The sequence below is a fragment of the Trematomus bernacchii genome, unplaced genomic scaffold (assembly GCF_902827165.1).
Source record: "Trematomus bernacchii unplaced genomic scaffold, fTreBer1.1, whole genome shotgun sequence".
Classification (NCBI taxonomy): domain Eukaryota; kingdom Metazoa; phylum Chordata; class Actinopteri; order Perciformes; family Nototheniidae; genus Trematomus; species Trematomus bernacchii.
In genome coordinates, this window is record NW_022987828.1 from 1,815,673 (window position 1) to 1,842,200 (window position 26,528).

Genomic DNA, 26,528 nt, shown 5'->3' on the forward strand with positions numbered 1-26,528 from the left:
TGTGTGTGTGTGTGTGCGTGTGACTCACAATCTCTGGATGCGAGTGACGATGGTGTTGAAGGCAGCCTGAACATCAGCAGCAGAGCAGGTGGACACGATGGGCTGGCCCTGCTCGTGGAGCAGCTCGGACACATACTGCACAGAAACACAGGAGAGGGACACCATGAGCTCATGGACACACAGGATGCTCGGTCCATCGCGTGGGAAAGACAGCAAAGGAAAACATTTGGGATGCAACTCAGGACTGTTTTCCCTTGTGATTAGTATGTCTATTATTATTCTAGATTAATCATTTGGTTTATAAATTGTCTATAAATCGTGAAAAAATGTGCATCCCAGATTCTCAAAGTTGAAGGTGATGTCTTTGAATGTTTTGTTTTGCCAGTCCTTTACCCAAAGATATTCCCTTTAATATAATATAAAACTCTTAAAAATAATTGAAAGGCTGAAAACAATATTATTTTGCAATGAAAACAATTATTTAAAGGGATTACATGTCTGAAATCAGAGCCCAGTCTGCTCTGATTGGTTAGCTGGCCGGCTCTATTATGATTGCTCAATCACTTAGCGATGTCCCGCCTCTTAGACTTATCATGTTCAATGTGTTGAAGCGCTAACCAATAGAAGCACAAGTGTGACATAGTGATGTCAATATGTTACACATAAAAAACATGCTACTGGGGTTCAACTAAATGTTTGTATTCCTGCCTTTTTGCAATAATGTCAAGAAATGCTACTGGCAAGCCCCATCATGTCTGATCCTGCCCAACTCTTTCTACTGTAATGTGTTAATGTTTAAAAGTCCACTGACCTGCCCTTGCCACTCCATGGTGTTGATGAGGATGATGTTCTCTGGCAGGCGTTCGTCAGAGATGAGGATCTGGTTCAGCTGGTCATACACAGACTTCCTGGGAACCTTTGACACAAAAGAGAGGCAGAGGTTATATTTTCACATACGTAGAGGACACATATGCGGCTTGGTGTCACATCTTTGGAGGTGTTTTACCTGTGCGATGAGTCTCGAGTCTGGGGAGCACTCGCTCTCCATGCTGCTGGTCCTGTCGCTCTGGGCCTTGGAGTTCTGTCTGTCTTTCATGGAGGTGCTGCGAGGACGCCTCTGCAGCCTGTTCTCCACTTTACTGAGGACGAGAGGAGACACGAGGTGTTCAAGTACATGACAGAAAGAGCAGGGAACCTAAATGTACTGGGCTGAGAACATGACAAAACGTTTAGGAAAAAAGATCCCTTTCCAAAATACAAGAAAATAAATGTAAAGTAACCTATTCCCGCTCGAATAGAGTCTCTTTATTCATGCTGCATTGCTGAAATTCCATACGATCCTTAATATCCTCTGTTCTTTAGTTTCACAAGTGAAGGTTGGTTAGCATGCTGACGGATTCTGTGTTTTCAGCTGAGCTGGATCAGAGAATATTCTGTTACCACAGATCGCTGATGCTGATTTGCCCTCATTATGTTCTATGAATGAAGTTGGCTGGAAGTGATGTAATGTTGCCCCATTTAAAAAATATCCTTTTAAATGGAATATTACTTTGACAGCAACCGGGCATATGGTAACTTAGCAGGCAATTTGGATTGTGTGCTCTGATTCATTTGGCAAGCAGTTAACACACAGTCAAAATAATGAAAACTCAACTCCTGGCACTTGCTCCAATGTTTTGGAAGAGGGGAATAACTGGAGTAAAAGAGATGTATTCTCTCCCTAGATAAGTGCTGTGGATGTAATGTGTGCCTATGTGTGAGGTTTGTGTTTATTTTGATAACTGATACATATTTTCGTGTTAAATTTGATAATTGAATTTGGTGGGCTGTTAGAATGAGTGTTTTACCATGACGTCCCCCTAAAGCAGTTACCCTAGGGGGTTAACTCCCCTGCTCCCCTAGGGGAAACACTGGGACATAACATTCTGTTGTGCCCATGTTTCCAGATGTGGGGATGAGCACTGTACCTGGGAGACATGTGGTTTTGGGACTCCGTCTTGCAGAGCTTGCCAACAGTGCTGGTCACCCGCTCAGTGTTGACATCCCAGCTGCTCACCTCCCCCGGCCCTGGCCCGCTCTCCTCAGTCTCTGGCTCCTGCACCAAAAAAAAGAGAGGGGAGGGGGCAAAGATCAGCCAAAAGGGCTGGAAGAGGACAATGCTGATGTTTATCGTTCAACACGGGCGCTGTCATGTCCCATCTACTTCTACATCAATGTTTCTCTGGGGTTCTGGTTTGTTCTGTATTCTTGATGTGCTTTTGTGCGTGGTGCAGCATTTCAAAAGTAAGAGTTGAAAGAGTTGAGGCTGGTAAATAATAGAGCATGGCTGTTGAAGTAGGAGATAATGATGCGAGACCACCATGATGGAAGAGATACAAAAAGTCAGGGTCTCTTAGCCAAGGAAACGCGGTTCCTGCGGTTTTATTTTATCAGATTGAAGTGGGTTAGTGGAGCGGTGCGACCAGCGCTCAGAGGGGGAGCAGAACAAGGTTAGACCGACCTGACGGTACACAGACAACAACAAACACCCCTCGTTCGACCGCCATCAGTCAGGATTTCTCCAGCATGGGGCCGCCTCGACTGATCCATAATGGATGACGGTGCTGTTTGGTTTGCTTGCCCTTGCTAACCCCCTCCCTCATTGCTTTTTCCTGGAAAACAACCAAGACCCATGGGAGGATAAGGGCACTCAAGTGGAGAAGGGCAGGGGGAAACAAATCTGAGAAAAGAGATGCTCAAAGGAGATTTTGGCAAAAACAAACAAACGGAAAGTAAAACTGCTGTTGATCCAAACACATACCCCGACGGTTGCTTCGGTGTTGCTGTCATCTTGATACCGGGCCCCTTGCACTTTACATCTGTCCACGGTCAGAAAGTCACCAGTCTGTAGGGTAAACACACACACATTAGACCATTTGAACCTTCTCTGGCGAATATAAATGACAAACATGTCACTGCTCACCGCTCCACCGAGCTTACTGAAAGTGGCAGATCTGACAAGTACAAATACCTCTAAAAGCTTCTCTATGTTCCACTGTAGCCTCCAACTCACATAGAAACCCCAAAAGAAATATGGACACACTTGAAGGGTTGAAATGTAACCTAGTATATTCACTCAATAACTGTACTACAGCACACATTTCAGGCAATTGTGATTGAGTATACCCATTTTTTATTTGTCTTTTTACTTCAAAAGATTATTTTCCTTACAGCTCTTTATACGCATCCTATCCAGGGAAAAATGTATCTTCAATTTTGGTTAATTGAAATTAGATTTCTCTTAAATAAACTGAGGTAAATTGTTTCTTTATGTGTTGAGAAAATCCTCCTACTTCATATACAACAGTAGACATTGATGATACAGTAATATAATACAACAATTCTATGTAAAACACTGAAAGGGGACATTTTTTTTACCTAATAAATACTTAATCTATTTGTTTTTTAAAGTACATATGTCTGATAAAACCTGCATTCTTTTCAGTGAAAGACTTTTACTCGTGTTGGAATAATTTTACCGTGTGAAAGATCTGAATACTGGCTTTACCCTTGTGTGCTTGTCTGAAACTATTTAAGTGCATCTTATAACATTAATTTATTTCAATTAGATCAAACACTTTAGTGCTTCGCCTGCATTCATGAAGTTCGACTGGAGACATTTATTGAGCAAAATGGAGGGCTGTAGCAGTGTGAAATGCTCAGGGCTGTTTTATTGCAAGCTGAAATGGATTCCCAGATATTTATAAACAGCGCTGCCTCTCTAAGTATCACACTCAGCATGTCTCCCTCTCTCTGTCCTTGTTGCTTCCCGTGTGCCATAAATCTCTGAGTTGGAGTTCAGGGATGCTCCATCCAATCTTCTCTGAACATATTTGTGTCTGTGATGGTGGTGGAGAGGTCATTTGGTGTCAGTCCCTATAAATACTAGAGGGTTCTAGGGGTGAACAGGGCAAGAACTGCAGCCCCCCCCCCTTCCATCCCATCCCCATCTGCAGGGGTGGGAGCTGCATGCTCAGAATATCTTTCCTATAGTATCATGGTCCATGGGAATCCCTGAACCACAATAAGCAGCGAGGACTGCCAGATATTTAAACACTGCCCAGAGGAAATTCCTTTACCTAATCCTGTTTACAAGAACTTCTCCAGATACCACAGAGGAAGACCTTCATGGGTAAACAGTGTGGTGGAGAGGCATCTGGGCGGACTGGTGATCAACTTACAGGACAGGACAGCTCTCTCTGCTGGCTCTTCTGGCTGTGTATGCTTCCAATTTCGGTCTGGGAGCTGGAGTGAGACATCCCTTCAAAGAACGGCCTGAAAACAGAAACAAAGACAATTTGATTAATTTGTTTAACTGGGCAGTCCTAACTGAATGGCCAATTGCAACTTCAGACATGTTGTAAATACTTCCTCGATTTTGTATTTCCAAAAAACCCACTCAAACTGTGTAAAGATTGCGCCCATAAATGATTGAATGCCTAGCAAAATAAGACCTTTTCTGAAAAGATGGCTTAAGAGGCAGGGCTGGGCGATATGGAGAAAAGGAAATATTCCAATAGTTGTGATCAAAAACCTGTGCTTTTTAAAAATGTATTAATTAACTACTTTTTGCTTTAAACTCCATGTTCAATGGGTGGGTGGGCATGTTCCTTTAAAAAAAAAAAAAAAAAAAAACATTTCCAAATACAATGTGGATGTTGAATGTGGATATTATGACAAAGTGGGTAGGCAAAACAAAAGAACAGCTACAGCAGTCTGGTAAGTTCTGAAAATAATATCACTCCACAGTAATGCAGCCTTTTAAAGAAAAGACAATTAACAATTATTCAATGTCAGAATATCCAAAAGGCAAAGACAATATCTAGTAGCCTCATATCGTGATATCTAGAAAAGGATATTGCTAAATGCCCAGCCTTGTGCCACATACTTGAGTTTGGGCTTGGGCGTGCTCAGGACGCTCTCGTTGTCCTCCATCTCCGGCCCGCTGTCGCTCTGGTTGTACACCTCCAGGCTGTCGTAGAGTAAGTCCAGATCCTCCTCCACCTCCTGGGTCTGGTCAACAGGGTCAGAGTCCAGCACCTGCCATATAGGGATAGACACATCATCAACACATCAGTACGCTGTAATCAGGGATTTGTAATCATGGCCATGGATTGAATAAGTGTAGGGAGTGACTGGTGCTGTGCATTAACTAATCACTTTCACAGCTGGGTTAATGGAGCCTAACGAATGAAGGGGAGCACTGAACGTTGTAAAATGAGAAAATCTATGCTATAAATACATCTCTGCCTCGGTCCTAAGAAGGCCAATTAAAAGGCGAGTGAGTGCTGGAGGAGAGCTAAGGTTGCCGGTCCTCGATCGCGCAGTGGGGATGTATATCATAGGAGCCGCACACAGGCAGCCCGCCTGTGGACTAATCAGGTGATTAATGCCACTCCATAAGTGCAGAAGCTGGCAGGGAGCAGATAAACACAGTCTGTCCCCTCCTCTCCTCCCGGCTATGTATTTATAGAGCTGTAGCCCAGCACACAGACTGGCCACAAGGAAGGGATTAGAGCCAGGGGAGCTGATAAAAGATCATCGGGCCACCTGGAGCTTCAGGAAGCATCCAGAGAAACACAAGTCACCTGGCCTCGAGGGGCTTGTATGTCACACAAGGGTCCTAATACCGTTTGTTTCTATAAATGGTGTAGTCAAATCCCCTGAAACCTACATAGTTAACAATGGAACCTGATTCTTTTGTTGATGTAATTTATGGACTGTTTTTTATTTTATGATATCTTTAGGTTTCTATTTTACAACCGTTCTGTAGTTCAAGAGAGGACTGAGATATTACAAAAAAGTCAGTAAAAAATAGAGGAAAAATTGTAGGAAAAAGACAAATAATGCATATAAAGGGGATAAAGAAAATAAAAGACAAATAGTATATATATTATTATATATACATAGGGAGGCTGTGGCTCAGTGGGATAGTGCGCTGATGCAGAGAGCATGTCGTTGTGTCCCTGGGTAAGACACTTCAGCCCAAATTGCTCCTGTGGGGATTGCCCACAGAACTGAATGTATGTAAGTCGCTTTGGATAAAAGGTGTCTAACAAGTGACATGTAATGTAATGTTATATGCCAGTATTTATCCCTTTATTTCCTTTAGATTTGAAGAGTAAGTGTAATTTTCCTTTTTAGCGGATAAAGTTGATTATATTGATAATTAAGGCAATGAAGGGAGGGTTTCTTTGCAGCCAGCATATTTGTATTTTACTCAAGGCCTTAGCAATCTTCAAAAGGTATTTTTCACTTTCATTTAAGGCCTGTGACATCAGAATGTAGAAGAGGGAAAGCAAGCCAATGGCAACAAATTCAATATATTTCACAGTTGAATGGGAATTATTATCATTATACACAGATTAAATACTAATGGACATGTAGGGGTTGTTGCACACAAATGGTCGACTTCCTGCTGATGACCTGATTACAAGCTGTTATGTAGCATCCACAGAAACATTTATTTGAAAAAGGGACATGAGAGAAGAAAAACACAAACCTAAACAGGACAAGTGCGTGAGTGTGCATTTATCACAGGATTATGTGGTCGAGAAAAAGGGTCTTTAATGGATTGTGCATACAGATCGCTGCTAATGGAAATGTATGAATCATACATCCATGAGCACAGAGGTAATGCAGCCATAATTATTCGTGTACCTCTGTTGGGCGGCAGTGATTTCTTCTCCAGGTGGGAGACATTAGCCGCAGCAATATATTGTTTAGACAGTCAATACTGAGTTTATTTGCTCCTGGCCCAAGGGCAATTTAATAATTGATATGTTTCACAGCTGACTTGCTAAAAACTTCACAACTGTAGGGCTGAGACATTACAGGGGTGCTGTTTCTCCTGGGTGTCGATCAAAACAAAAAAGGAAATTATTCTTTTCACACTCACCTCATCTGTTACCTTGAACCTTTTCAGCAAGGCCACAAACTTCTGCTTGAAGTTAGGTTGCTGCAAACGAAGAAAAAAAAAACATGCAATTATGAAAATCAGAGCCCCCTGAAAGGGAATAACTGTCCTCATTAGATGTGCATGACAGCTGGGCCCGGGCTTATCACTTCTCCCAGTAACTGTCCACTGGATTACTCATTCACATTCACTCTATGTAAAGACCATTATAATCACTCCAGTGAACCCACAGTGTTCATTTTACGTGCTCATCCACATCGTCCTAATGGCTTGGACAAATGGAACACAGTGTGCGCTTTCCCTTAAAAAAGCTTGTACGACAGCCAGAGCAGGTCTTGAGTTGTTCTCGTAGTCAATGATTAGCGAGCGCTACACTCCCATGTGGTGGAGAAAAAGAGGCGACTTACCCTGGTCATGGAGGTGGTTCGGATCATTTTCCTCCGGGCTTTCTTCGGCTTCCTGACCTCGTCGTCTTCATCATAAAGATCCTGAAAAAACAGAGTGGGTGGGTGAGATCTTATAATAGTGCCCCCTACAATTCTACCTGTAATCATTAAGCTAAATGTAGGAAATACATTGTTATACGACTAAAAACTTGGAAAGGACAACTGCTTCTGGCAAAATCTATTAGGGAACGACTTTAATTTTGTTTAGATAAATTATATATGTTATACTTTAATTTCGTATATGTATGCGATTGAGCTGGCTATTGCAGGTTTGTTTTAAGCATTTTCTGGCTAACCTGGGCATGAACTGCGTCATCGCTGGCTTCCTGCTCCGACGAGTAGCTGTCATCGTCCTCCTCAGAATAGTTATCCATGTCTGGGGAGCGGTCTGGAGGTACACACACAGGGAAAACATCAAAATACAGGCAAGCATGTCTGGGCAGTCTCACCAAAAGTAGTTTCACAGAAGCTTTGCTGACATTTTGTTTTGGAACAGAGTAAGCATATAAGCAGCATTTGTTGTCATTGGTAGCCTAAAAGGTGTTAAACAAACAAAACAGAAACCGTTTATTATAATTTAAATCAAGATTCCAGCATATTGTGTACTTTTTATAATTCTTAATTTCCTGTCCTTTTCCACACCGCTCATCAGTAATGAATTACTTTGACTACATGGAAAGAATAATGAGTACAATTTAATGCAAAAACGTTTTCCGTGCACATGAATAATGCTAAAAGTGCTTGCTGAAATGTATTGAAAGCTTATATGTAAAGTAGATGGGACAGCTCATGTTTTACATTCTGATGAAGTTTTAATAAAATGTTAGTGGTTGAAGTTTTACTACTAAGTCAGATTTTATTGGTTTGAGCAGCCACATTCCCTAAAAAGCCCTTTTTACTGCGTGTTTGACAGCTGAGCACAGATCAGGCAATGGAAGATCTTTTTTCTCTCAACATCCTTTTGCCTGTGAAACATCCAGTTCAGTGCTCTTAGCTGGGATGTCTGTTATTGAGGCTGACTACAGAGGAGAAAGATAAACTCTGAGTGACACTGGAATAATTCTCGGTGCATGAGCTCATCTGTTATGTTTGAGCAGCCTCTTTAATAACTTCCAGAAAAGCGAAGGATCAGCATGGCGGGATGAAGGCGTGGTGTCCGAGCATGGCCCAATAATTCTCCCCCGTCCAGAATTAGAAAAGTGTAAGGCAATAGGGCCTAAGTCTGTTCAACTCTCACATCAACATGAAGCAGAGCTGGAGGGAATAACATATCCTTGGCCACAGGTTGGGATTAATAGAGTTTATTCCTCTCGGTGGGGAAATAGGAGCCATGTGGAAGGAGGAAGAGAGGGGCCTGGGGGGGGGAGCTGGCTCCAGGGAGAGGGCTGAAATTACACACAGGATTTGAGCGAGCAGCGCTGGTACAGGCTGGTCTGACAGAGCCATGTAGAGGGACAGGGGGGGGGGTCCGTGCTCACCTGAGGTTTTGGTCTTGCGCCCGGCCTGGCCGCTGCCGTCCTCGTGGTCGATGGGCTGGCTGGAGAGAGAGTACACGCTGATCTCCGCCACACGCACTGGCGCCTCCTTCACGTTGCTATGGAGACCCAGGATCTGTCCTCCGTCTGTCGGGTGTTGCATCACCTGGATACGGGAAGATTGACTTTGAGGCTCGCTATTGATTTTTAAGAATCCATTCAAATACAAAATGTGCTCTAAACCAATTATACAAGACAAAGTAGTTTTTTTTATATATCTCTCTCTTGAAACACTTCTGATAATATTATCTTTTTTTTCTTTTTTAAAGCTGGTATAATAGGATAAAATAGCTATTTTAACAAATACACAAACATATAGAGAAACATTAAAGGTGACCTTCCACCCCCGACCTACAGCCCAGGTATGGTAATCATTTCTCCTTCATTCACAATTGTAAACAACAATGTAAAACATGTAACATGTAAAGATCTAATGTATGCAAATAAAGTATAATACAATATTAAAAAGGACAATAAGTGCACAAGAGGATGATTATGCATACTACTTCACCAGCCTAAGTGGTGTAATAAACGAAATAGCCCTGTATTTTTTATAATTGGTTAGTTTACATATACAAGATATTTTCAGGTGTTCTATGTGATGTTAAAGGGGCCTATTATGCACATTTTGTGGTTCATATTTGTATGTTGTGCATCTACTGTGAAATGTTTACATGCTTTCATGTTCAAAAGTCTGATTTTTTCTCATTCTCTTTCACCCTCTGTCTGAAACCAGAGCCTAGTCCGCTCTGATTGGTCAGCTGGCTGGCTATGTTGTGATAGGTGAACCGCTTAGAGATGTCCCGCCCCTTAACCTATCACGTACAATGTGTGCTAGCTAGTAGAAGTGCAAGTGTTACGTAGTGATGTCACTATGTCAAGTAAACAAAGGAGTCCAATGGAGGCGTTTCAGGCAGTGGGGGAGTGTGTGGGAGAGAAACTCCCTCTGGAGGGAACACAGGGATTTGAGCCTTTTCAGACCATTTACATGCACTAAGACCTATATAACACACCAAGGAAAGGAAAAAAAAAAAAAAAAGCACGATGGGGTCCCTTGAATTAAATGTTTCATTGTCCTAAATAAATAAAACAGAGGACACATGTCTAAAACTCAAGACTTCTTAAACGGAGATACATTTAGTGTCTCGTAAAATGTCCGTGTCTTTCAATCACTCTGTCGAAATAGCATGGAAGTAATTTCTTCAACAGAGAGGCCTGATGGAAGAACAGTATCTCTCTTTCCTGAAGAACAGACACCGATACATCAGAGATTGGGAGGGCTTCTGTTACACTGCTTTATGCTCGCAGAGATTTACAGACTGATTACGAGACCACAGCTATGCTATCTCTAAGAAAATCTCCGGCTATTACATTCTGAATGTGGAAATGAGCCGCGCCAATTTGCTCATATCACAGAGACAAACAGCGTAACGCGGTTTGCATAAACTGTTATGAATCAGATGAGAAAGGATGAGATTTCATTGTAAGCTCTATCTGGGGGGTACTTTCAATATTTCACTTGATGAATAGCTGCACAGGGAGTAGGCTCGCTTTGCTCAAACACCGTCAGGGGTGCAATGACTCCAATGCGGCATGCAAAGTCCAATAACTGTGACTTCCTCCCACGTAATTCCCCGATGGATTCAGAATGAGGGCAAGGGAGAGTTAACTCTACAGCAGATGACAACATAATTACCCGACAGGATCCAATAATGGCCAATCTAGCTTTATTCATAGAAGTCTGTGGGTTGTTTCGCTGCAGCAAGCACCAAAACAGCACCGGGGTAAAGTAGTGTTTTAAAATGCAATAAGCATTGGTATTGTTTTTAAATGTCAGTCAATTTTTGTCCTGGGGCTACTAGTGGGAAGTCACTTTAGCTGAGCATGAATGGGCACTGTAATTACCATTTGAGAAATGCTACCTGCGTCCCTCTTTTCCAATAAGTATGGCGCTCGATAAATCTCTCTTCATCTTGATTTCCCTTTCATCTAAACAGCAAGCTAATTATGTCCTTCACAAGGCTTTTTAATTGATCTCTATCTGCTGTACAATTGTTGGTTCAGTGCGATCCATAGTAGTAGGCATGCTATCAAAAATCCCCCACTGTGTTCAAACGCGAGAGCACTTTGCTCGTGCACAATGATGCAAGTGAATGACCCACAATTCAACAGCAGTCCCTACAATGTGTGATATCCACTGTGACAGCAGGCATTAGTATGCAAAGCAAGAAGTGTGTTAAAAAAAAAAAAATGGCATTTTGATGGTCCAGTGGCCAAACATACAGTCTGACATAAGTGCAACATCCCCACTGAATGTCCAGCTGAGGCAGGACTGGTAGTACTTAATGTTAAATGACTCGGATCAGGAAAAAAACCAACGTAATCTTGTATATCTACATCAAATAAACATCGACAAGTGGCATTATGTCAGCTTGCAGTCTATTATTACCGCATAGCATGGCTGAATGCACTTTCCAGAAAGTGCATATGAAGCCAGCTCCAGATGGCCCATAATCTCACACAGCAGTACGTGTGATGAGCATGAATCATCGGAATGATGGGTAAAGCAGGACTGGCGAACCAAGACATTGTACATAGACACTGGCAGCCATGTCAATCACAAGCTGAAAGGAAAAATGATACGTTTCTCAAGAGAAATTCAGTGAAACATGAAATGAAGTGGGTGAAAGTACCTCAGCCATATTGATGACTCCCACAGCCAGAGTTTTGTATCCGAGGATGGTTCGATTCTTGTAGCGTTTCCTCCTCTGCAGCATAATCTGCAGTCTGTTGGCATCCCTCTTCAGAAAATGGGGGTACTGAATAAAACAAATATAAACACAGGTTGATACATAGACCACAGTAAATATTCATCAGCGTTTAGATGGAAACTCACTTGCAGACAAAGGCCAATAAATTGTATTTTTCTCCATCGAAACCAAATTCTCTTTATCAATTATTCTGCTGTGTCTCTATTCAGCTAATATATATGTTTACCATGCATCAGCCACAGAAAAAGGACATTTCCCACCATGACACAATCCTGGTTCAAGTGTTCTGTAAAGAATACAGCCATTACAGTACTCTGATGCCAGCAGTGAATCAACATGGTAGGTGTTACTAATGGTCTGTCTGCTGGAGTGTGTTTGAAGTGTTATTGAACCTTCATCACTTCAGATCTATATCTCTCTCTAACACTTTATATTTTATCCTCACATTTGCTCTTTAAATCCAACTTGTCTGTGTCCTCTGGAGTTTTAATGTCTTTGAAGGCGTAAACTGAACTTCACATTGACTTGACTTGCCTTTGTTGGTCTTGAATATTCACAAAATGACAGTTAATGTCTGTTTCAGAAGTTGGTTGAACATCACTGCCTCATGTCTATTTCTGCCTCAATTCTTTATTCAAAAGCAGCATGAATTTACTCAACAGCGATGTCATTTTTGCTGGCAATTTTTGTTCAGAATTTGCAAACGTTTTACATTTTACACACATGCAACATATATATATATATATATATATATATCTATTTCCACAGCTTGTTCACTTGTGCTGTCATAATTCACCTCGATGGCTGCCTTGCAACTTTAGTCCGCACGCGGTATGCGGTGTCTATTTTTTGAAATCCAATACATTCATTCTGCTTCAGTGACTTTGGTAGGGATTATTTCTTGAATGGAGTAGGGTTGCACTTGGAAGGACACAGTATGTGACGACAGAAACTACAACACTTCCTGTCCTGCTACACATAGCTCACACCTCTCTCCACAAAATAACATTAAAAAAAGTGTGGCACAGGCTTATATAACAAACTGGGCCTGATGTAATATATACAAAATACTGTAAATACACATGAATACATTTACAAAAGAAATGTGCACGTGGTAAGGAAGGGGCTTTAACAAATTCCTCCCTGTCAACTAGCTGCAGTATCAGTGTGAGAATTCACAGCAGAACGTCAGTGCTTGCCTGTAGTGAGAATGTGAGCTCCAGATCCGTCTCCATCAGTCCGTTGGGTGGGAGCACGTACTCATTTGATCTCAAAAGACGCTTTGAACCCTGTAAGACAAAGAAAAGCAACGTTTAATTGGTACATATAAATAAAAAATACGTTAGCAGCTGCCTTTAGAATAAGAAAAATACCCACAAATCTCCTATCAGACCACAGCGACTGAGTGTGCGAGCCTTATTTTAGGACCAGCCTGCTTCACATTCACACATTTATGCAGATTCGCACCTTGAAGCAGCTTAGTACAAACAGTCCTCTACTCCTTCACAGTGCTACTGGAAGAATGAAATATGGGTCAGATGCCGAGCTCAGGGACATAAAGAAGTGTTCCTAACTGGCATTAGTATTCAAAAAGCAGAAGCCTAATCACAAGTCTGCTCTCCACTGTCTCCATTGGCACCCTAAGCATCTCAGACAAAATCGGTTAGGATTTATAACGATGCCTTGAGAGAGTTTGGTATTCTACATACGTTGTTGTAGCTGCTACGGTGCAGCCACTGTATTTCCAGCTAATAGACATCACATTTAATGTTATTATCTAATGCTTGCTATCCTAGTTGAGAGAGACTCATCGCCTAAGCTAATTTGGGGGCAAGCACAAACTTCTTGTAGCCAACTGTAGCACAAGGTTTTAAATGTCTGGGGTTGTAGAAGTGTCCTCCACCTGTAAGGACACCGCCGCACAGTCTGTCCTCGGAGAACCCGTCTTAGCCTTTGAGAGTTTCTCTTACATGCCTCAGATTAAAGTATATCATGTTCCTCATTTAATTCTTCAACTGAGCTTGTTTTTGGACCTCTTTTAATCTAAAAAAAACAGAGTCGAGAGTGCGAACGTGAGAACAGGAACAGCTTCTCAAGTCTCGAGTTCAGAATTGAATGTCGAGCCGGGAGTGAGAAAGACAGGCATCTGTTGTGTAATATATTTGGAAACTCATCAGCTGCCGTACAAATTTCACAAGTCATCTGAGCTTAGTTCAGGTGTCTACTGAAGCTGCCAAGAGTATTAATGAAGGATATCCTATATCTCGCTTTATTCCCATGGAACTCTTTAAGCATCCTGAGCAGAGCTGTGGATCCTTATGTCATCAGAGCTGCTAAAGCATGTAACAGATACTGAGAATTCATCAGAGGTTAATAGAAGGAGCCGCTACATTCAAGAATGCAATGGGGCCTCTGTAGGAACATCACAAGGATAAGTGATATGAAACTGCACGCTATAGTACACATAGAATTGTAGACATTTGTTTACTTCCGTGACACTTGCGCGACACTTGCGCTTCTTATGGCTAGCGCTCCAACACATTGTACATAATAGGCTAAGGGGCGGGACATCTCTAAGCGGTTGCACAGTCACAACAGAGCCGGCCAGCTAACCAATCAGAGCAGACTGGGCTCTGGTTTCAGACAGAGGGTGAAAAGAGGTGCTGCAGCACAGGCAGTATGAGGAAAATAAATACCTTTTTGAACATTAACGTATATGTAAACATGTAACAGTAGAGGCACAATAGGGCCCCTTTAAGTAGAGCAATTGTAACTGTTCTTCCAAACACATTTCATCCCACTTGGATGGGGTATTTCTCTGTCATGTGTACATGAAGCAGTATTACGTATGATTTTCCAAGTTTTTTATAACTTGATAATCATTCATTACAATGCATCTGAGAACAGTTCTGCCACTTATAAGCTACTGATAAAATCAAATAATTAAAATTAGCAGACATTAAGCCATTCTCCAAGTTCCAAGTTGATCCCTGGCAACCAGCCTCTGAATATTTGAGTGATCTGAACATTTTCCAGCAGGCTCAGCTGTCCATTAGCAACATTGTCTCCGAGAGAAAGATCTCTATCCCTGATTCTTGTTTACAGTTTACATGTTCTGTTTCTTCTACATTGTTTTGAGGATTTTTGAAAATCTTTATCAAATTATTCAGATATTTCATTTTTTCATTCATTTCCACATCTTGCTTGAAGTTAGAAACTGCCAAGTGTTAGTCTACAAACTTGTGATATAAAAGTGTGAAATATTCAGAAAACACATAACTCTTTGTTTGTCTAGTATAAAATAAAGGAACATTTTGAAAGAACATTTACTGCGCTGTCAATATCTGAAATGAAACCAAAGCTTTGAATAACTAACGGGGAAATGGACATAAATAACATTTTGCTGACACTTGCAAAGCATTCAGTTGTATTAAGCAGTTTTCTATCCAGCCCTAATGGCTCAATATGTTCCACAGAAGGACACGCTGACAGTACCTTGACAGTAGCTGCAGCTCCTATTTTATGTTTAAAAGCCAAAAGAAGGGAGATCTGACTCAGTATGACCTTGTCACTCACTTGAGCTCCACAAAGAGGCCTTGTACACCCTCTTTTCTCATGCTCACTGGCTGGTACAAAGAATCAAGGCACAAAAGCCGAGCACTCTCAAACTGCCTGACATGCATTAACAATACGGAGCCTTGGTAGGGAAAGCTTGTCTGAATGTCCTTTCCTCCCCACCGCCACCCCCCTTTCTCTCACCCTCTCTCCCCTGTTACAAGCTTCTCCACTGTCTTTCTGGGGCCATTCGGGGGGATGTCAGTTACCCCTAAACTCTACAAAGCTCAAAAAAGTCTGTGGGAAAAGTTCAACTCCTGTCAAAGTTACTTCGTTATGTTAAAATCTCTAAATTGGCTCTGCTGTTCGCAGCAAAGGCAGGAAGTGATTTAGGTTCAGGACAAGAGCTCAATGTGTTTAGAGGCTTCTGTTTCACTCAACACACACACATAATTGGATCTCATCAGTGGAGTGGACTGCAAATGGAAGTGCTTTGGACAGCGGCCTGTCCTGAAATGAGAATAGCCCGCCTTTCATATAATGATCCAGCTGACATCAATGTTTGGCTAAAACCTCAGGCAACCAAACACAATACAAACTGCATGATCATGTGCACGTGCTACAAGGCAACCCAGTGCAACAGAGGGTTGTCTGTGGGGGCCTCAGCTACTTGAAGTGACCCAGCGGTCTCCAGGGTGAGAGACAGAAGACTATCTCCAAGGGAGCACAGAGGCTCCCTCAGACTGAACTGCAATCACATCAACCCCGCTGCCTGCTTTGGGATAACATCCAAATGGTTAGCCATTACTGGGCTTGTGTGTCCTGTGCACGGAGCCCACTTAACCTGATGAGACCCAGAGAGTGGAAACGGCTAGTGTATGCTGGACACAGAATGGAGGACATGCGTCGATGAGGCTTTGTCGTTCACTGTTTGGAAACAAAACCCCCCCGATTCCTCCGTCATCCTCACTAACCGTCTCTTCAAACCCGTATTGCTGTGTTCTTCCCAGCCAAACCTGCTGGAAATTGCATTTAATGCTCCAGTTCCAGAGCGGCGTTAAACGAAGCTTAGCTCGGCTGTCCTCCGGGCGGCTCAACAGAAATAGAGATTTCACGCTCGAGGGACAACGTAGCTCATGGATAAAGCCACACTGGGTTGCTTGCTTTCTCCTTCAGGATGACAGTTGAGAGGAGATAATTTGTTTCTCTTTAAATAGCCAAGTGCAGCTTAAAATTTCAATTACATTGCAAAACGAGGGGGACTATGTTGAGACAGAGAGAGAAAACGGACAATTACAGAGGCATCGAGGCAGAGAGCAGTAACTACAGAAACAGTGGAGTTAATGTTAAGGCTGTTTGAGGCTCAAAGGCTTTTAGCCAAACTGTGAAACATCTCGAAAACATGTAACAATTGAATGCATCACAGACCTTACAATAAATACATGCATTTCAATATGGGATTTAATAGGTAGTCCAATATCACATGTATTTGACTAGACTCTGCACAGATGGCAGATGTTTATTAAGTTAAACAATAAACTTAATTATTAAGATGTATGAGGATCATAATTGAATAACTTAATTGATTTTGCTGCCAAAAACCGACACAAAATGGGTAAATGATCTGTAGCTTAGGTTCTTTTACCAACTAGACTGCTGTTTGGTTTATACCTCCATTTTATCATTACTTGCAATTTTTTTATTTATGCAAAACAATGAAGGCGGAAATGCGTATTGTATCCTTATCCATTGCTCTCAACCCACCTAGTGTTACACCAAGATGCAAATATGAAATATATTTATACAAAATAATTAATAAAATAAAAAACGAATACATTGATCTTCAGTACATTTTAATGAATACATTTAGGAACATAAACATATCAAATCTACCTCACTGTACATGTCATTCAGTTATTTCCATCCATTTGTTCCTGCCCTATTACGAATCCTATATGACATTCTTCTATATGCAGCAGCTTTTTAGCAACCCAATCCTTAAAAGCAGGTGTTCCAGGTGCTTTACATCTCCTAGCAAGATTTGTCTGCCCTATCATTATCGCTCTCTGGGTCCATTTGTTCATACATGGAGGGAGGGCCAATAAAATCCCACCATCTCTACACATTTTTGCACACAATTGTAACCGTCTACTACAAAATCTTGTCTCAACGTTTTCTGTTACTATTACAGTGCATGAATTAGAGTGCCCTCTCTCCTTCTACTTTCCTAACACATCGTAGAATCCATTACGCCTAGTCTCATCTCCAGGGCCAATAGTAACAATGAAAAATCATTAAATCCCTTAACATAGCAAGAGAACAGCCACACATTTAGCCCATTCCTCTTCATCAGATGAAATGCCTAAATCCCTTTCCTCATCATTTTTACAGCAATATTTCTCCTATTGGACAATAACATTTTATAATATTTGGTTGCTACTGTTTCTTGTTAGATCATGTTTTATTCTCCAATTATAATCACAATTCTGCAAGGAATCCTCACTCACTGGTAGGGATGTGCGATTATGGCAAAAATCATAATCACGATTATTTCTGGTCAATATTGATATCACGATTATTAAATACGATTATTCATCGACTTTGAAAACATCCATTTATTGAACTTTAAAATAAATTAAAATAATAATTTGAACAGTATGTTTTTAACAGTTGAATACCCTGAACTTTAAGTATAATTCAACTGAAAAACCAATAAAAACTAAATAATTATACATTTATATCTACATTTAAATAAATAATATCAAAATAATAAATACCAATAAACAAGATCAACAAATATTTTGGAGCGCACTTCCACAAGCTACTAAGCATATATAAATATGATGACTAATGTCACTTACAACCTGTAATGTTTAATTATACTGCTACACGCAGTACTCTTATTTTGGTAACCCCTTACCCGGAAACAGGAAGTAGCTAAGAGGCTCCGGCTTGACGAGGTTAGTGAAAGTTGACCGAACGCTAGAGACCGGAGAATAAAGACACGGCAACTAAAGCTTCCCTTGTAACGTGTTTGGATGGATTTATTAAACAGACTGCAGTCACAACACAACCTGGCCGAGAGGGCTTGTAGGGAGGGGCGAAAGCGCACGGGCGGGCAGGATGTATAACGCAAGACAAATTGAGAGCATCATTGCGAAAGGGAATGCAGCAAAATAATCGTTTTTATAATCGTTGCAAGGCAAAATCGTAATTGAGATTAAAATACGATTAATTGCACAGCCCTACTCACTGGTGGTATAAACAGTTCCTTGTGTGGATGGCTCAAACACGATGGGTTCACAGAGACATGACACAGGTGGCACATTCCTACTTAGAAAAGCTGGAAGTGGAGCGTATAAAAAAGCATGTGAAAAATACAGCAGTAGGTTTTCTCTCAGAGTTCTTTTGATGTGGCTCAGAATCTCTTAGGTAGAAGTTACAGACAAAGAAAGCTCTCTTCTCTCCTTTTCTTTAATTTTCTCTTTTTCTGTGCAACTGCATTCAAGAAAGTTTGAATGGCTTTTCCCTTTTTCCCTCAAGGCCACCTCAGGACAGTGTGTCCGTACGTGCGTCTACACTCAAGGTCTTGGTTCTCTCTCAGAAGCAGTGGACCATCATCTTTACAACCACTTCTAGGCTCACTGCTGAGAGAGTGTGTTTTCATACTGTGAGGCCTGTCTGCAGACGTCATACAGAGAGTCTATGATCTCGACCGTTGTGGTGCATAATATGCCACAATATATCAGTCAGTTCGTGTCAGTCAAACCAGGCATTATTCTCAGAAGAAGTTACGTTATTGACACCTTTTCAAAAGCAATGATCATCCTGTAGCTCTGCAGTAAGAAAGGAATAAGTTGTAATTGTACTGCAGAAAGCAAACAAAGTGTTGGCTTGTTTACTGAGCGGTACAGCTACAGTGCTGTAAAATGAACTGGGTTGTTCACACTCACAAGCCAGAGCAGATGGTCACAGATTGAAACATGAACATACACTATCAGTCTCGTAACCAGCCAACTGCTGTTTCTTGCTGTTAATTATATAGATTGGGTTTATTGGCTAGACCTCAAATGTCAGTGTTTGGGTTATTTTGCTTTCATAACCAGTCTTCCTTCATGCTACTGGAAAGAAAATGCCCAAAATACACATTTTGATGTTTATTTTTAAACACTTTTTCTAAATGCATCTGTAGATTTGCTTTTAAAGTCACCGAAAGATATCAATCAAAAACTCTAATTTTATTAGAAAAAACTTGTTGCAGAAAAGAGAATTGTTCTTGTGTAAATGATATGTAATGAATCAAGTAGGAAGCGTTTTATTATCAAATGGACATGTTCACATTTTTGACAATATTGACCTATGTCTTGCGTTATGTATGGGAAATAGCTGTTTCTAGTTATAATGCTCCAAATATCTGGAACAAACTCCCAGAAACCTGCAGGTCCGCTGCAACTCTTACTACTTTTAAATCCAGGCTGAAGACTTTTCTTTTTGCCGCTGCTTTTAATTGATATATTCACATCTTAAACTGCACTGTAACTTTTATTCATGTATTTTTTCTTTTTCTTTTAATGTTTATTTTATTATCTTTGCTTTTTAATGACTGTTTTTAAATGCCATTTTCTTAATGTCTTTCATTTTTGTAAAGCACTTTGAATTGCCTTGTGTTGAAAGGTGCTATATAAATAAACTTGCCTTGCCTCTAATCAAATATAATAATAAATCATTATTTGTTTAATGGCTGCTGTAATGACAGTATTTTGGTGGGATACAAATGGATGTCCCAAATTCCCTCTATGAGAACAATTTGACTTGAATTTGTCAACAAAATTACTGATCATGGAATGTATGAAGATTTTGAAATATTTTAAATCATTTAAGGAGACCACATTTGCATATTTAAAGATTTTCCTTTTTACCTGTAGGGTCTCACCTCACAATATCTCACAATGTGAATTATTTTTCATCATAGGATTTAAAATGGGAGGCAATGTGACAACCATACAGTTTGAAAATTACAATCGTAAAACTATGCAGCACATGTAGGCCTGCAACTGGCAGACACAAAAATGCATTAGCAATCAATTTAAGATGCACAATCCGTCTTAAGGTGCTAATGCTCCTGCTTAGAGCTCTAATGCTAGTCTGTCATCTGAAGCACCTGAGTGGATGTGACTCACGAGCATCATGTTCAGCTCAGGAGGTTTTTATCAATCGGCAGGATTAGTAGCATGTCCCAGACTAGGCTTTGTGATTACGCTCAACAGAGCACAGCGCGGGCAAAGAATTGAGGGACATGTGAGTCGCAGTATCTGGAGCGTGACATGCCGCTATCAAATGTTTCACAATTGAGCCTGTTACTCGCATCGCACACGGGAGATTAACCCACCCACCTGGATTTTGACGGCAATAGAAAGGGAGTTCAGCTCTTTATCCAGCTCTTTGAGGACGACCAGCTTCTTCAGCGTGAGGCTGCAGAGCCTGTGGAAAACACACAGAAAGGAAACAGATTAGTGGCATGACGAACACAGTGTTAGCACACCTTCATGACGTCATCTAGGGATGAAGAGCATGGCTGACAAAGCAGCACCTACTATGGTTCCTACTTTTACTTTAGTCAGCATGTATGATAATAACAATAGGCAGCTTCCAGGAATCATCAATGGCTGCCAAGAAAGTGAGTGAACACACGGGAGAGCAACTCCGTAATAAAACCCTTTCTTTATTCAGCTTGGTGTCCCTCTTCATTATGGATCAAATCTACGACTTTTCTTTAGGGAATGGTGCACCAAAGTGCTACTAAATCAGGATTCATGTTGTCAGCTTTATGGGCGAATTCTTCATGGAAGGTGACACGGCACAGATGCTTTGAAAAGCCCTGGTTGTGCATTGAAATGTTTTCAGTCAGCCCTGTTCCTCCTTCCTGCTACACACTAACATGTTGAACACAGATGGGACTCGCCGCCATCTGTTCAATATTAAATTAAACAAGTAAGAAAGATATACCTATATCAAGAATTGTAAAGCTTTTTATTTTTTAGCTGTCTTACTTGGATCCAGCATGCACGAAGAAGTGCATGTTCAGTATAATTTACTGTTTTTAAATCACATGTAGGTCAGAGGGTCCCTGTAGACCCCTCTAAGGCTCGGCCCATTTTGCAGAACACAAAGGCCGATATAAAACAAGAACAACTGAGCAATACAAGAAGTGTACAAACATACATAAGCTCAATTCCACGCCTCTTTCATGGATCTACATCATTTTGTGACCTTTAAAACCCCTTTTCCTTCCATCTCCCACCCCCCCCAACTAATGTGCCTCTAGCAAGACAAAAAAAAGTAAACAACCCAGACGCCAAGATTGCTAAACTTCCCCCTGACCCACATTTCCCAGAAGTCCCGCTGCATTAAATTGTGATCAGTCTGAGCCGGAGAGAGACGGGAGGAAGAAAGACGAACAAACAGTGAGTGTCCAGTCAGTCGCCCACTTTCCTTTAGAGCCACTCTGCAACACTCTGATTTCATTTCATTCAGACACTCCCTGCAAGGGAAGTATGATTCACAGAGAGCATAATGGAAATCGTAGCTTTAGAAACGCCAAAGATGAGATTTTTAGAGAGTCATATTGTGGGGCATAAACAATAATTACATTTGTCAGGTTTCTATACAATGTGGGATAATTGCTTTTTAGTCAGTGTTTCCTATGATACAAATCTCACATTTTATTATTTTGTTGAATCAACTGTCAATAATATATTTGTCACATGACATTATAAAAGGGATCATAATCATTGTGTGCTAACATAAATGCCATCCCATAAGCATCTTCCATCATTGCAAGAAAGGGCATTCACACAGGTTTCATCAACAGAATAGGGGGAAAAGGAAGGAAGCTAGCTGAAGGTCATTAGATCCTGAGAGATGTTAATCCAAGCAGCCGACCGAATATATCTTCAAAGATGATAATATAACCTTTTCCACAACAGGAACTTGGTGTTCCTGTGTAGAATCTCCCTTCGGGGTCTTAAATTGGTGATTTTTACATTTTACAGGAACCACTTTTTAGCGTGAGTCGCTAATCCACATGGATGCATAATAAGTGTGTGTTAGAAATTTGAATATTTTTGAAGCTGGAGAGAAATGTTGAATCTTGACGGTAGCGCACGGATAGAGCTTGCCTTATGGTGAGGATGAGTCACCGGTAACAGGGAGGGAGGGGTGTGTGTGACAGAAAGCAGGATTGATGCTTTAACAACATCTCTATCCAGTCACAGCTCTCTCTCAGTAGACCGGGATTCACATGTAATTTAAAAAAAAAGGCTGCAGGCGCTAAAGGGGTCACCTAGGGAACCTGGGATGTTTTATTATTAGACGGAGGTGCTATCTCCGCTCCTGCCCGCCACTCTGTTTTGCTACAAGTGAAACTAGTGGCCATCTGTTCTGGCCCGGTGCCTCTGCCCAGTGCCAGTTCACTTTGCCACCCACTCAGAGGCAGTGGTGGCGGGCCGGGTGTCGCACACATCATCGCGCCAAAATAGCTCGAGACACCGGGTCAAGGATAATTTAGTTTTAGAAAGGATTGTTGGAATGAATAGACGGTGCACAGACTCCAGATCAAAATAGGGGTGTGCAGAGGCCACTCCAAAGATGCATTAATCCTTTTTTTTGTCATGTAATTCCCACATTCCCAGTGAGAGCCTGGGATGGGATCACTGCACACCTCTCTGGGCCAAAGACACAACAGTGTTATCAATCCATAGCGTAGGCCTGGTGGGTGGAGAATCTATACGGCTGTCTCTCCAGTTCGTGGACGGCAAAGATAAGTGAAACATTTTCTGTCTGTTCCAAGTTGATAAGGGCCCAAGGGGGAAATCCCTCTTTCAGTTTCGGTGCTTCGATGGTTTAGCTGACACTTCGCCTGCCAAGCTCTTCTGATTGGGTCGTCATAGTTATGGACTGACTTTATTGATGCTCACATGAACCCTGGTATACAGCTTATCGGTTCTTTGGCTAGCGTTGATGATACTCAGGATCAGTGGGAAATAATTCAGTTAATTTACTCAAATACCCACAATTTCAGAGGAAAATATAGTACTTTATACTACACCGATTGATTACTGTGAGATTAAACATTTATGATGAAACATATTTTAGGCTAAATTCAATTGCAAATAGGCATGTTCCCTTTGTCTTTAATGTCTTCATTAAAATAATAGTTTCAGACCCAAAGAGGGAAAATGATGTTATATTTTACCGAATAAATATTACATGAATCGGGAAAATAGGGAAAAGCACGACAAAAATAACATATTTCTAAATCAGAACTTTGTTTTTTTCCTCTCCCATTCATCATCTTAGCTCCCTGTAGATATCTTGTGACCCAAGTGAAGTAAACAACCTAATTGCATATAAATTAAAGGCTGTTCACATATTGACGCATCAGCATTTAGAATGTTGCAGTCACAGGGGACATTTTACTGCAGCATCAATATTATTTCACTTGATATTCTGCTGATCTTTCTTATTATAAAGGGCAGGACTTACACTCAGCTTCCTTTCAACCTTCAACAGTGAGTGGAATCATAATTTCAAGTTCAAATTGTGTCACAGGTGGAGGACAAAACGACTACACAGGAAGGAATAATCATGAACCAATTACGGTAAACGTGCAAATCTTTTTCTAGGTGACATCTTCCATTACTGACATGGACACATAAAACAACGAAGTGTCATATCATGTGAAAATGAACAGTTATTGAGTGCTTGAGACGCAGGGTGCCCAGCAGGTGCCTGAGCACTCTGCAGCTAATAGCTTTAGCCTATATGGCATCACTCACAGCCGCAAGACTAGTGCCGCTCCATCTAAGCCTATTAGTGCGTCCCAGTCACTCACTGTACCCTCATTAACTGTTGACCTTTCAGGCCTCTAAAGCAAAGCAATGCCATTAGATTACAAGGCCGTTTGCCCAGTTAAGATTATACAGAATGCTAAAGGGACAAGGAAATTGATTTATTGAAAGCTCCTCAACCATAGATACTGAATTCCACATGGCAAAAAGACAATATATTCTTTGTTTATTTTACCTACGCGTCAGTAGTTTATTATAGGCTAACATATACACTATAAACAAGCAGTGTAATACGTTAACAAGTGAAGCCCTATGGAGTAAATAATTATAATGAAGTCACCAGGACATCGTAAGAATTGTTTTTTAGTGCAGTCAGTTAGGTTTGAAGGGAGTAAATATTGGTCTAAACCTTTTAAAAATCATCATAAATATATATTATTGGCCAGAACAGGAATTGAGAGATGCTGCTGAAGTCACAGTTTTATGAAAGACAGATCGCTTGAGGCTACACTCAAATCCGCTCGCTTTTATCTGTCCTGGACAAACAAAACAACTTATCAGGCAGCACACTCAAACAGCAGTGGTCAAATATTTGGCTTTAGATAAGAGGCCTGTGATTGTGGGTTAATGGCATGGTGGATTATCTGCTCTTGGCTGCTTCATCCATTTACTCTGCAGCAATGACAAGGAGACTTCAGGAGAGGTATGAAGCTTTCACAGTTCCAGGGACTTTAACACTTCATCACCTGAGTCTAACGATCAACTCGATACCAGACAAACAGAGGCTGGAAATACTGTATGACACACATGGGCAACTACACCTACATATACACACTGGTGTTTAACAGCTGAATCAGGAGACAGTCATGCCACCATGTCTCTCTTTCTCCCTTCCAGCGCAGACTGAATAACTTGGCCCACCTATATTGCAGTGAGCCTGGAACTTCAGAGGTAACCAAATCAATTGTGGGAGGTAGATTAAAGATGGGTGGAAGTCAGGGAGCAGAGCCATGGCACGCACACACACACAGTACATCGAATAATCCTTTTTGTTAGCCCCTCTCTGACCTCACCCTCCCATGAGTCGGCTGGCTTTCATTAACACACACACACACACACACACACACACACACACACACACACACACACACACACACACAAACACACACACACACACACACACACACACAACACACACACACACACACACACACACACACACACACACACACACAACACAACAACACACACACACACACACACACACACACACACACACACACACACAACATCCACACACCACCACACACACACACACACACACACACACACACACACACACACACACACCCACACACACCACAACACACATAACTACATCACACACCTACACACAACACACATCCCACACACAACAACACACCACACATCACCACAACACACACACACACACACACACACACACACACACACCACACACACACACACCTAGAGTCAGGTCTCAAAGAGAACTCCTGGCACGACACCAGGATTCGGCCACTCGCTACTTTGAGCTTGGTGAAATGAAATGCCTGTCTGGAGACTGCTGATGTGACAGCAGACAGAGTTTGTATTACACTGACATTAAAAAAAGGCATTTATAAAATGTAAACCCCCAACTTCAAATCAACTCCAAAGACTCTCTGCATCAGGGAAAGACGGTCTGATACAAAAGATGTCACTGAAGGCATATGAGGGAATAATCATTCAAAGAGGACATATTGTGATCATTTTCAAGTTCATATATGTATATTGTGTCTCTACTGTGACATGCTTAAATGCTTTAATGTTCAAAAAGCTCTTTATTTTTCTCATACTGCCTGTGCTGCAGCACCTGTTTTCACCCTCTGTCTGAAACCAGAGCCCAGTCTGCTCTGATTGGTTAGCTATGTTGTGATGGTCAACCGCTTAGAGATGTCCCGCCTATTAACCTATGAATTACAATGTGTTGGAGCGCAAGTGTTACGTAGTGATGTCACTATGTTCCTGAAGTAAACAAAGGAGTCCAATGGAAGCAAATATTAAAATCAGGAATATTAATAGATGGATTTTGACAACAATGTCTGTCAAAATGACGGTCAAAGAGAAAGTCTTATGCAACCACAGCACAAAGCTTTTCCTATGTCGATGCTTGCTTTCACAGAATATTCACATTCAGATCTTTCTTTTGTGATATAAAAATAAAAGCTGTTAGATCTATAAATATGTAATGTTCCCAGAATGATAATTCCTTGTGGAAATCAAACAGCTTCAATCCAGTTGACAAAACGTTGGATTAGAATAGTTTCAAAAAGTCCACATAACTAGATAAAAAAACAAAAACATTATTTATTACGGTTATATAACATCAACAAACAGCCCGGATCCCTTATGCACAA

The 26,528-nt window shown here is 41.2% G+C and overlaps 1 protein-coding gene across 1 annotated transcript in view; it reads right to left on the reverse strand.

Annotated features, from left to right (window-relative positions):
* zmp:0000000755 (phosphofurin acidic cluster sorting protein 2) overlaps window positions 1-26,528 on the reverse strand; it is a 54,489-nt gene that overhangs the window by 15,490 nt on the left and 12,471 nt on the right. Inside the window, exons 2-15 of the mRNA XM_034152225.1 lie at window positions 20,656-20,743; window positions 12,907-12,996; window positions 11,630-11,755; window positions 8,880-9,042; window positions 7,698-7,789; window positions 7,363-7,443; window positions 6,938-6,997; window positions 4,928-5,079; window positions 4,221-4,314; window positions 2,801-2,884; window positions 1,968-2,095; window positions 1,007-1,139; window positions 812-916; window positions 29-135 (exon numbers count right to left, since the gene is read on the reverse strand). Of these exons, the coding sequence (XP_034008116.1) occupies window positions 29-135; window positions 812-916; window positions 1,007-1,139; window positions 1,968-2,095; window positions 2,801-2,884; window positions 4,221-4,314; window positions 4,928-5,079; window positions 6,938-6,997; window positions 7,363-7,443; window positions 7,698-7,789; window positions 8,880-9,042; window positions 11,630-11,755; window positions 12,907-12,996; window positions 20,656-20,743 (1,503 nt within the window). The remainder of the gene's footprint in view (window positions 1-28; window positions 136-811; window positions 917-1,006; window positions 1,140-1,967; window positions 2,096-2,800; window positions 2,885-4,220; window positions 4,315-4,927; window positions 5,080-6,937; window positions 6,998-7,362; window positions 7,444-7,697; window positions 7,790-8,879; window positions 9,043-11,629; window positions 11,756-12,906; window positions 12,997-20,655; window positions 20,744-26,528) is intronic.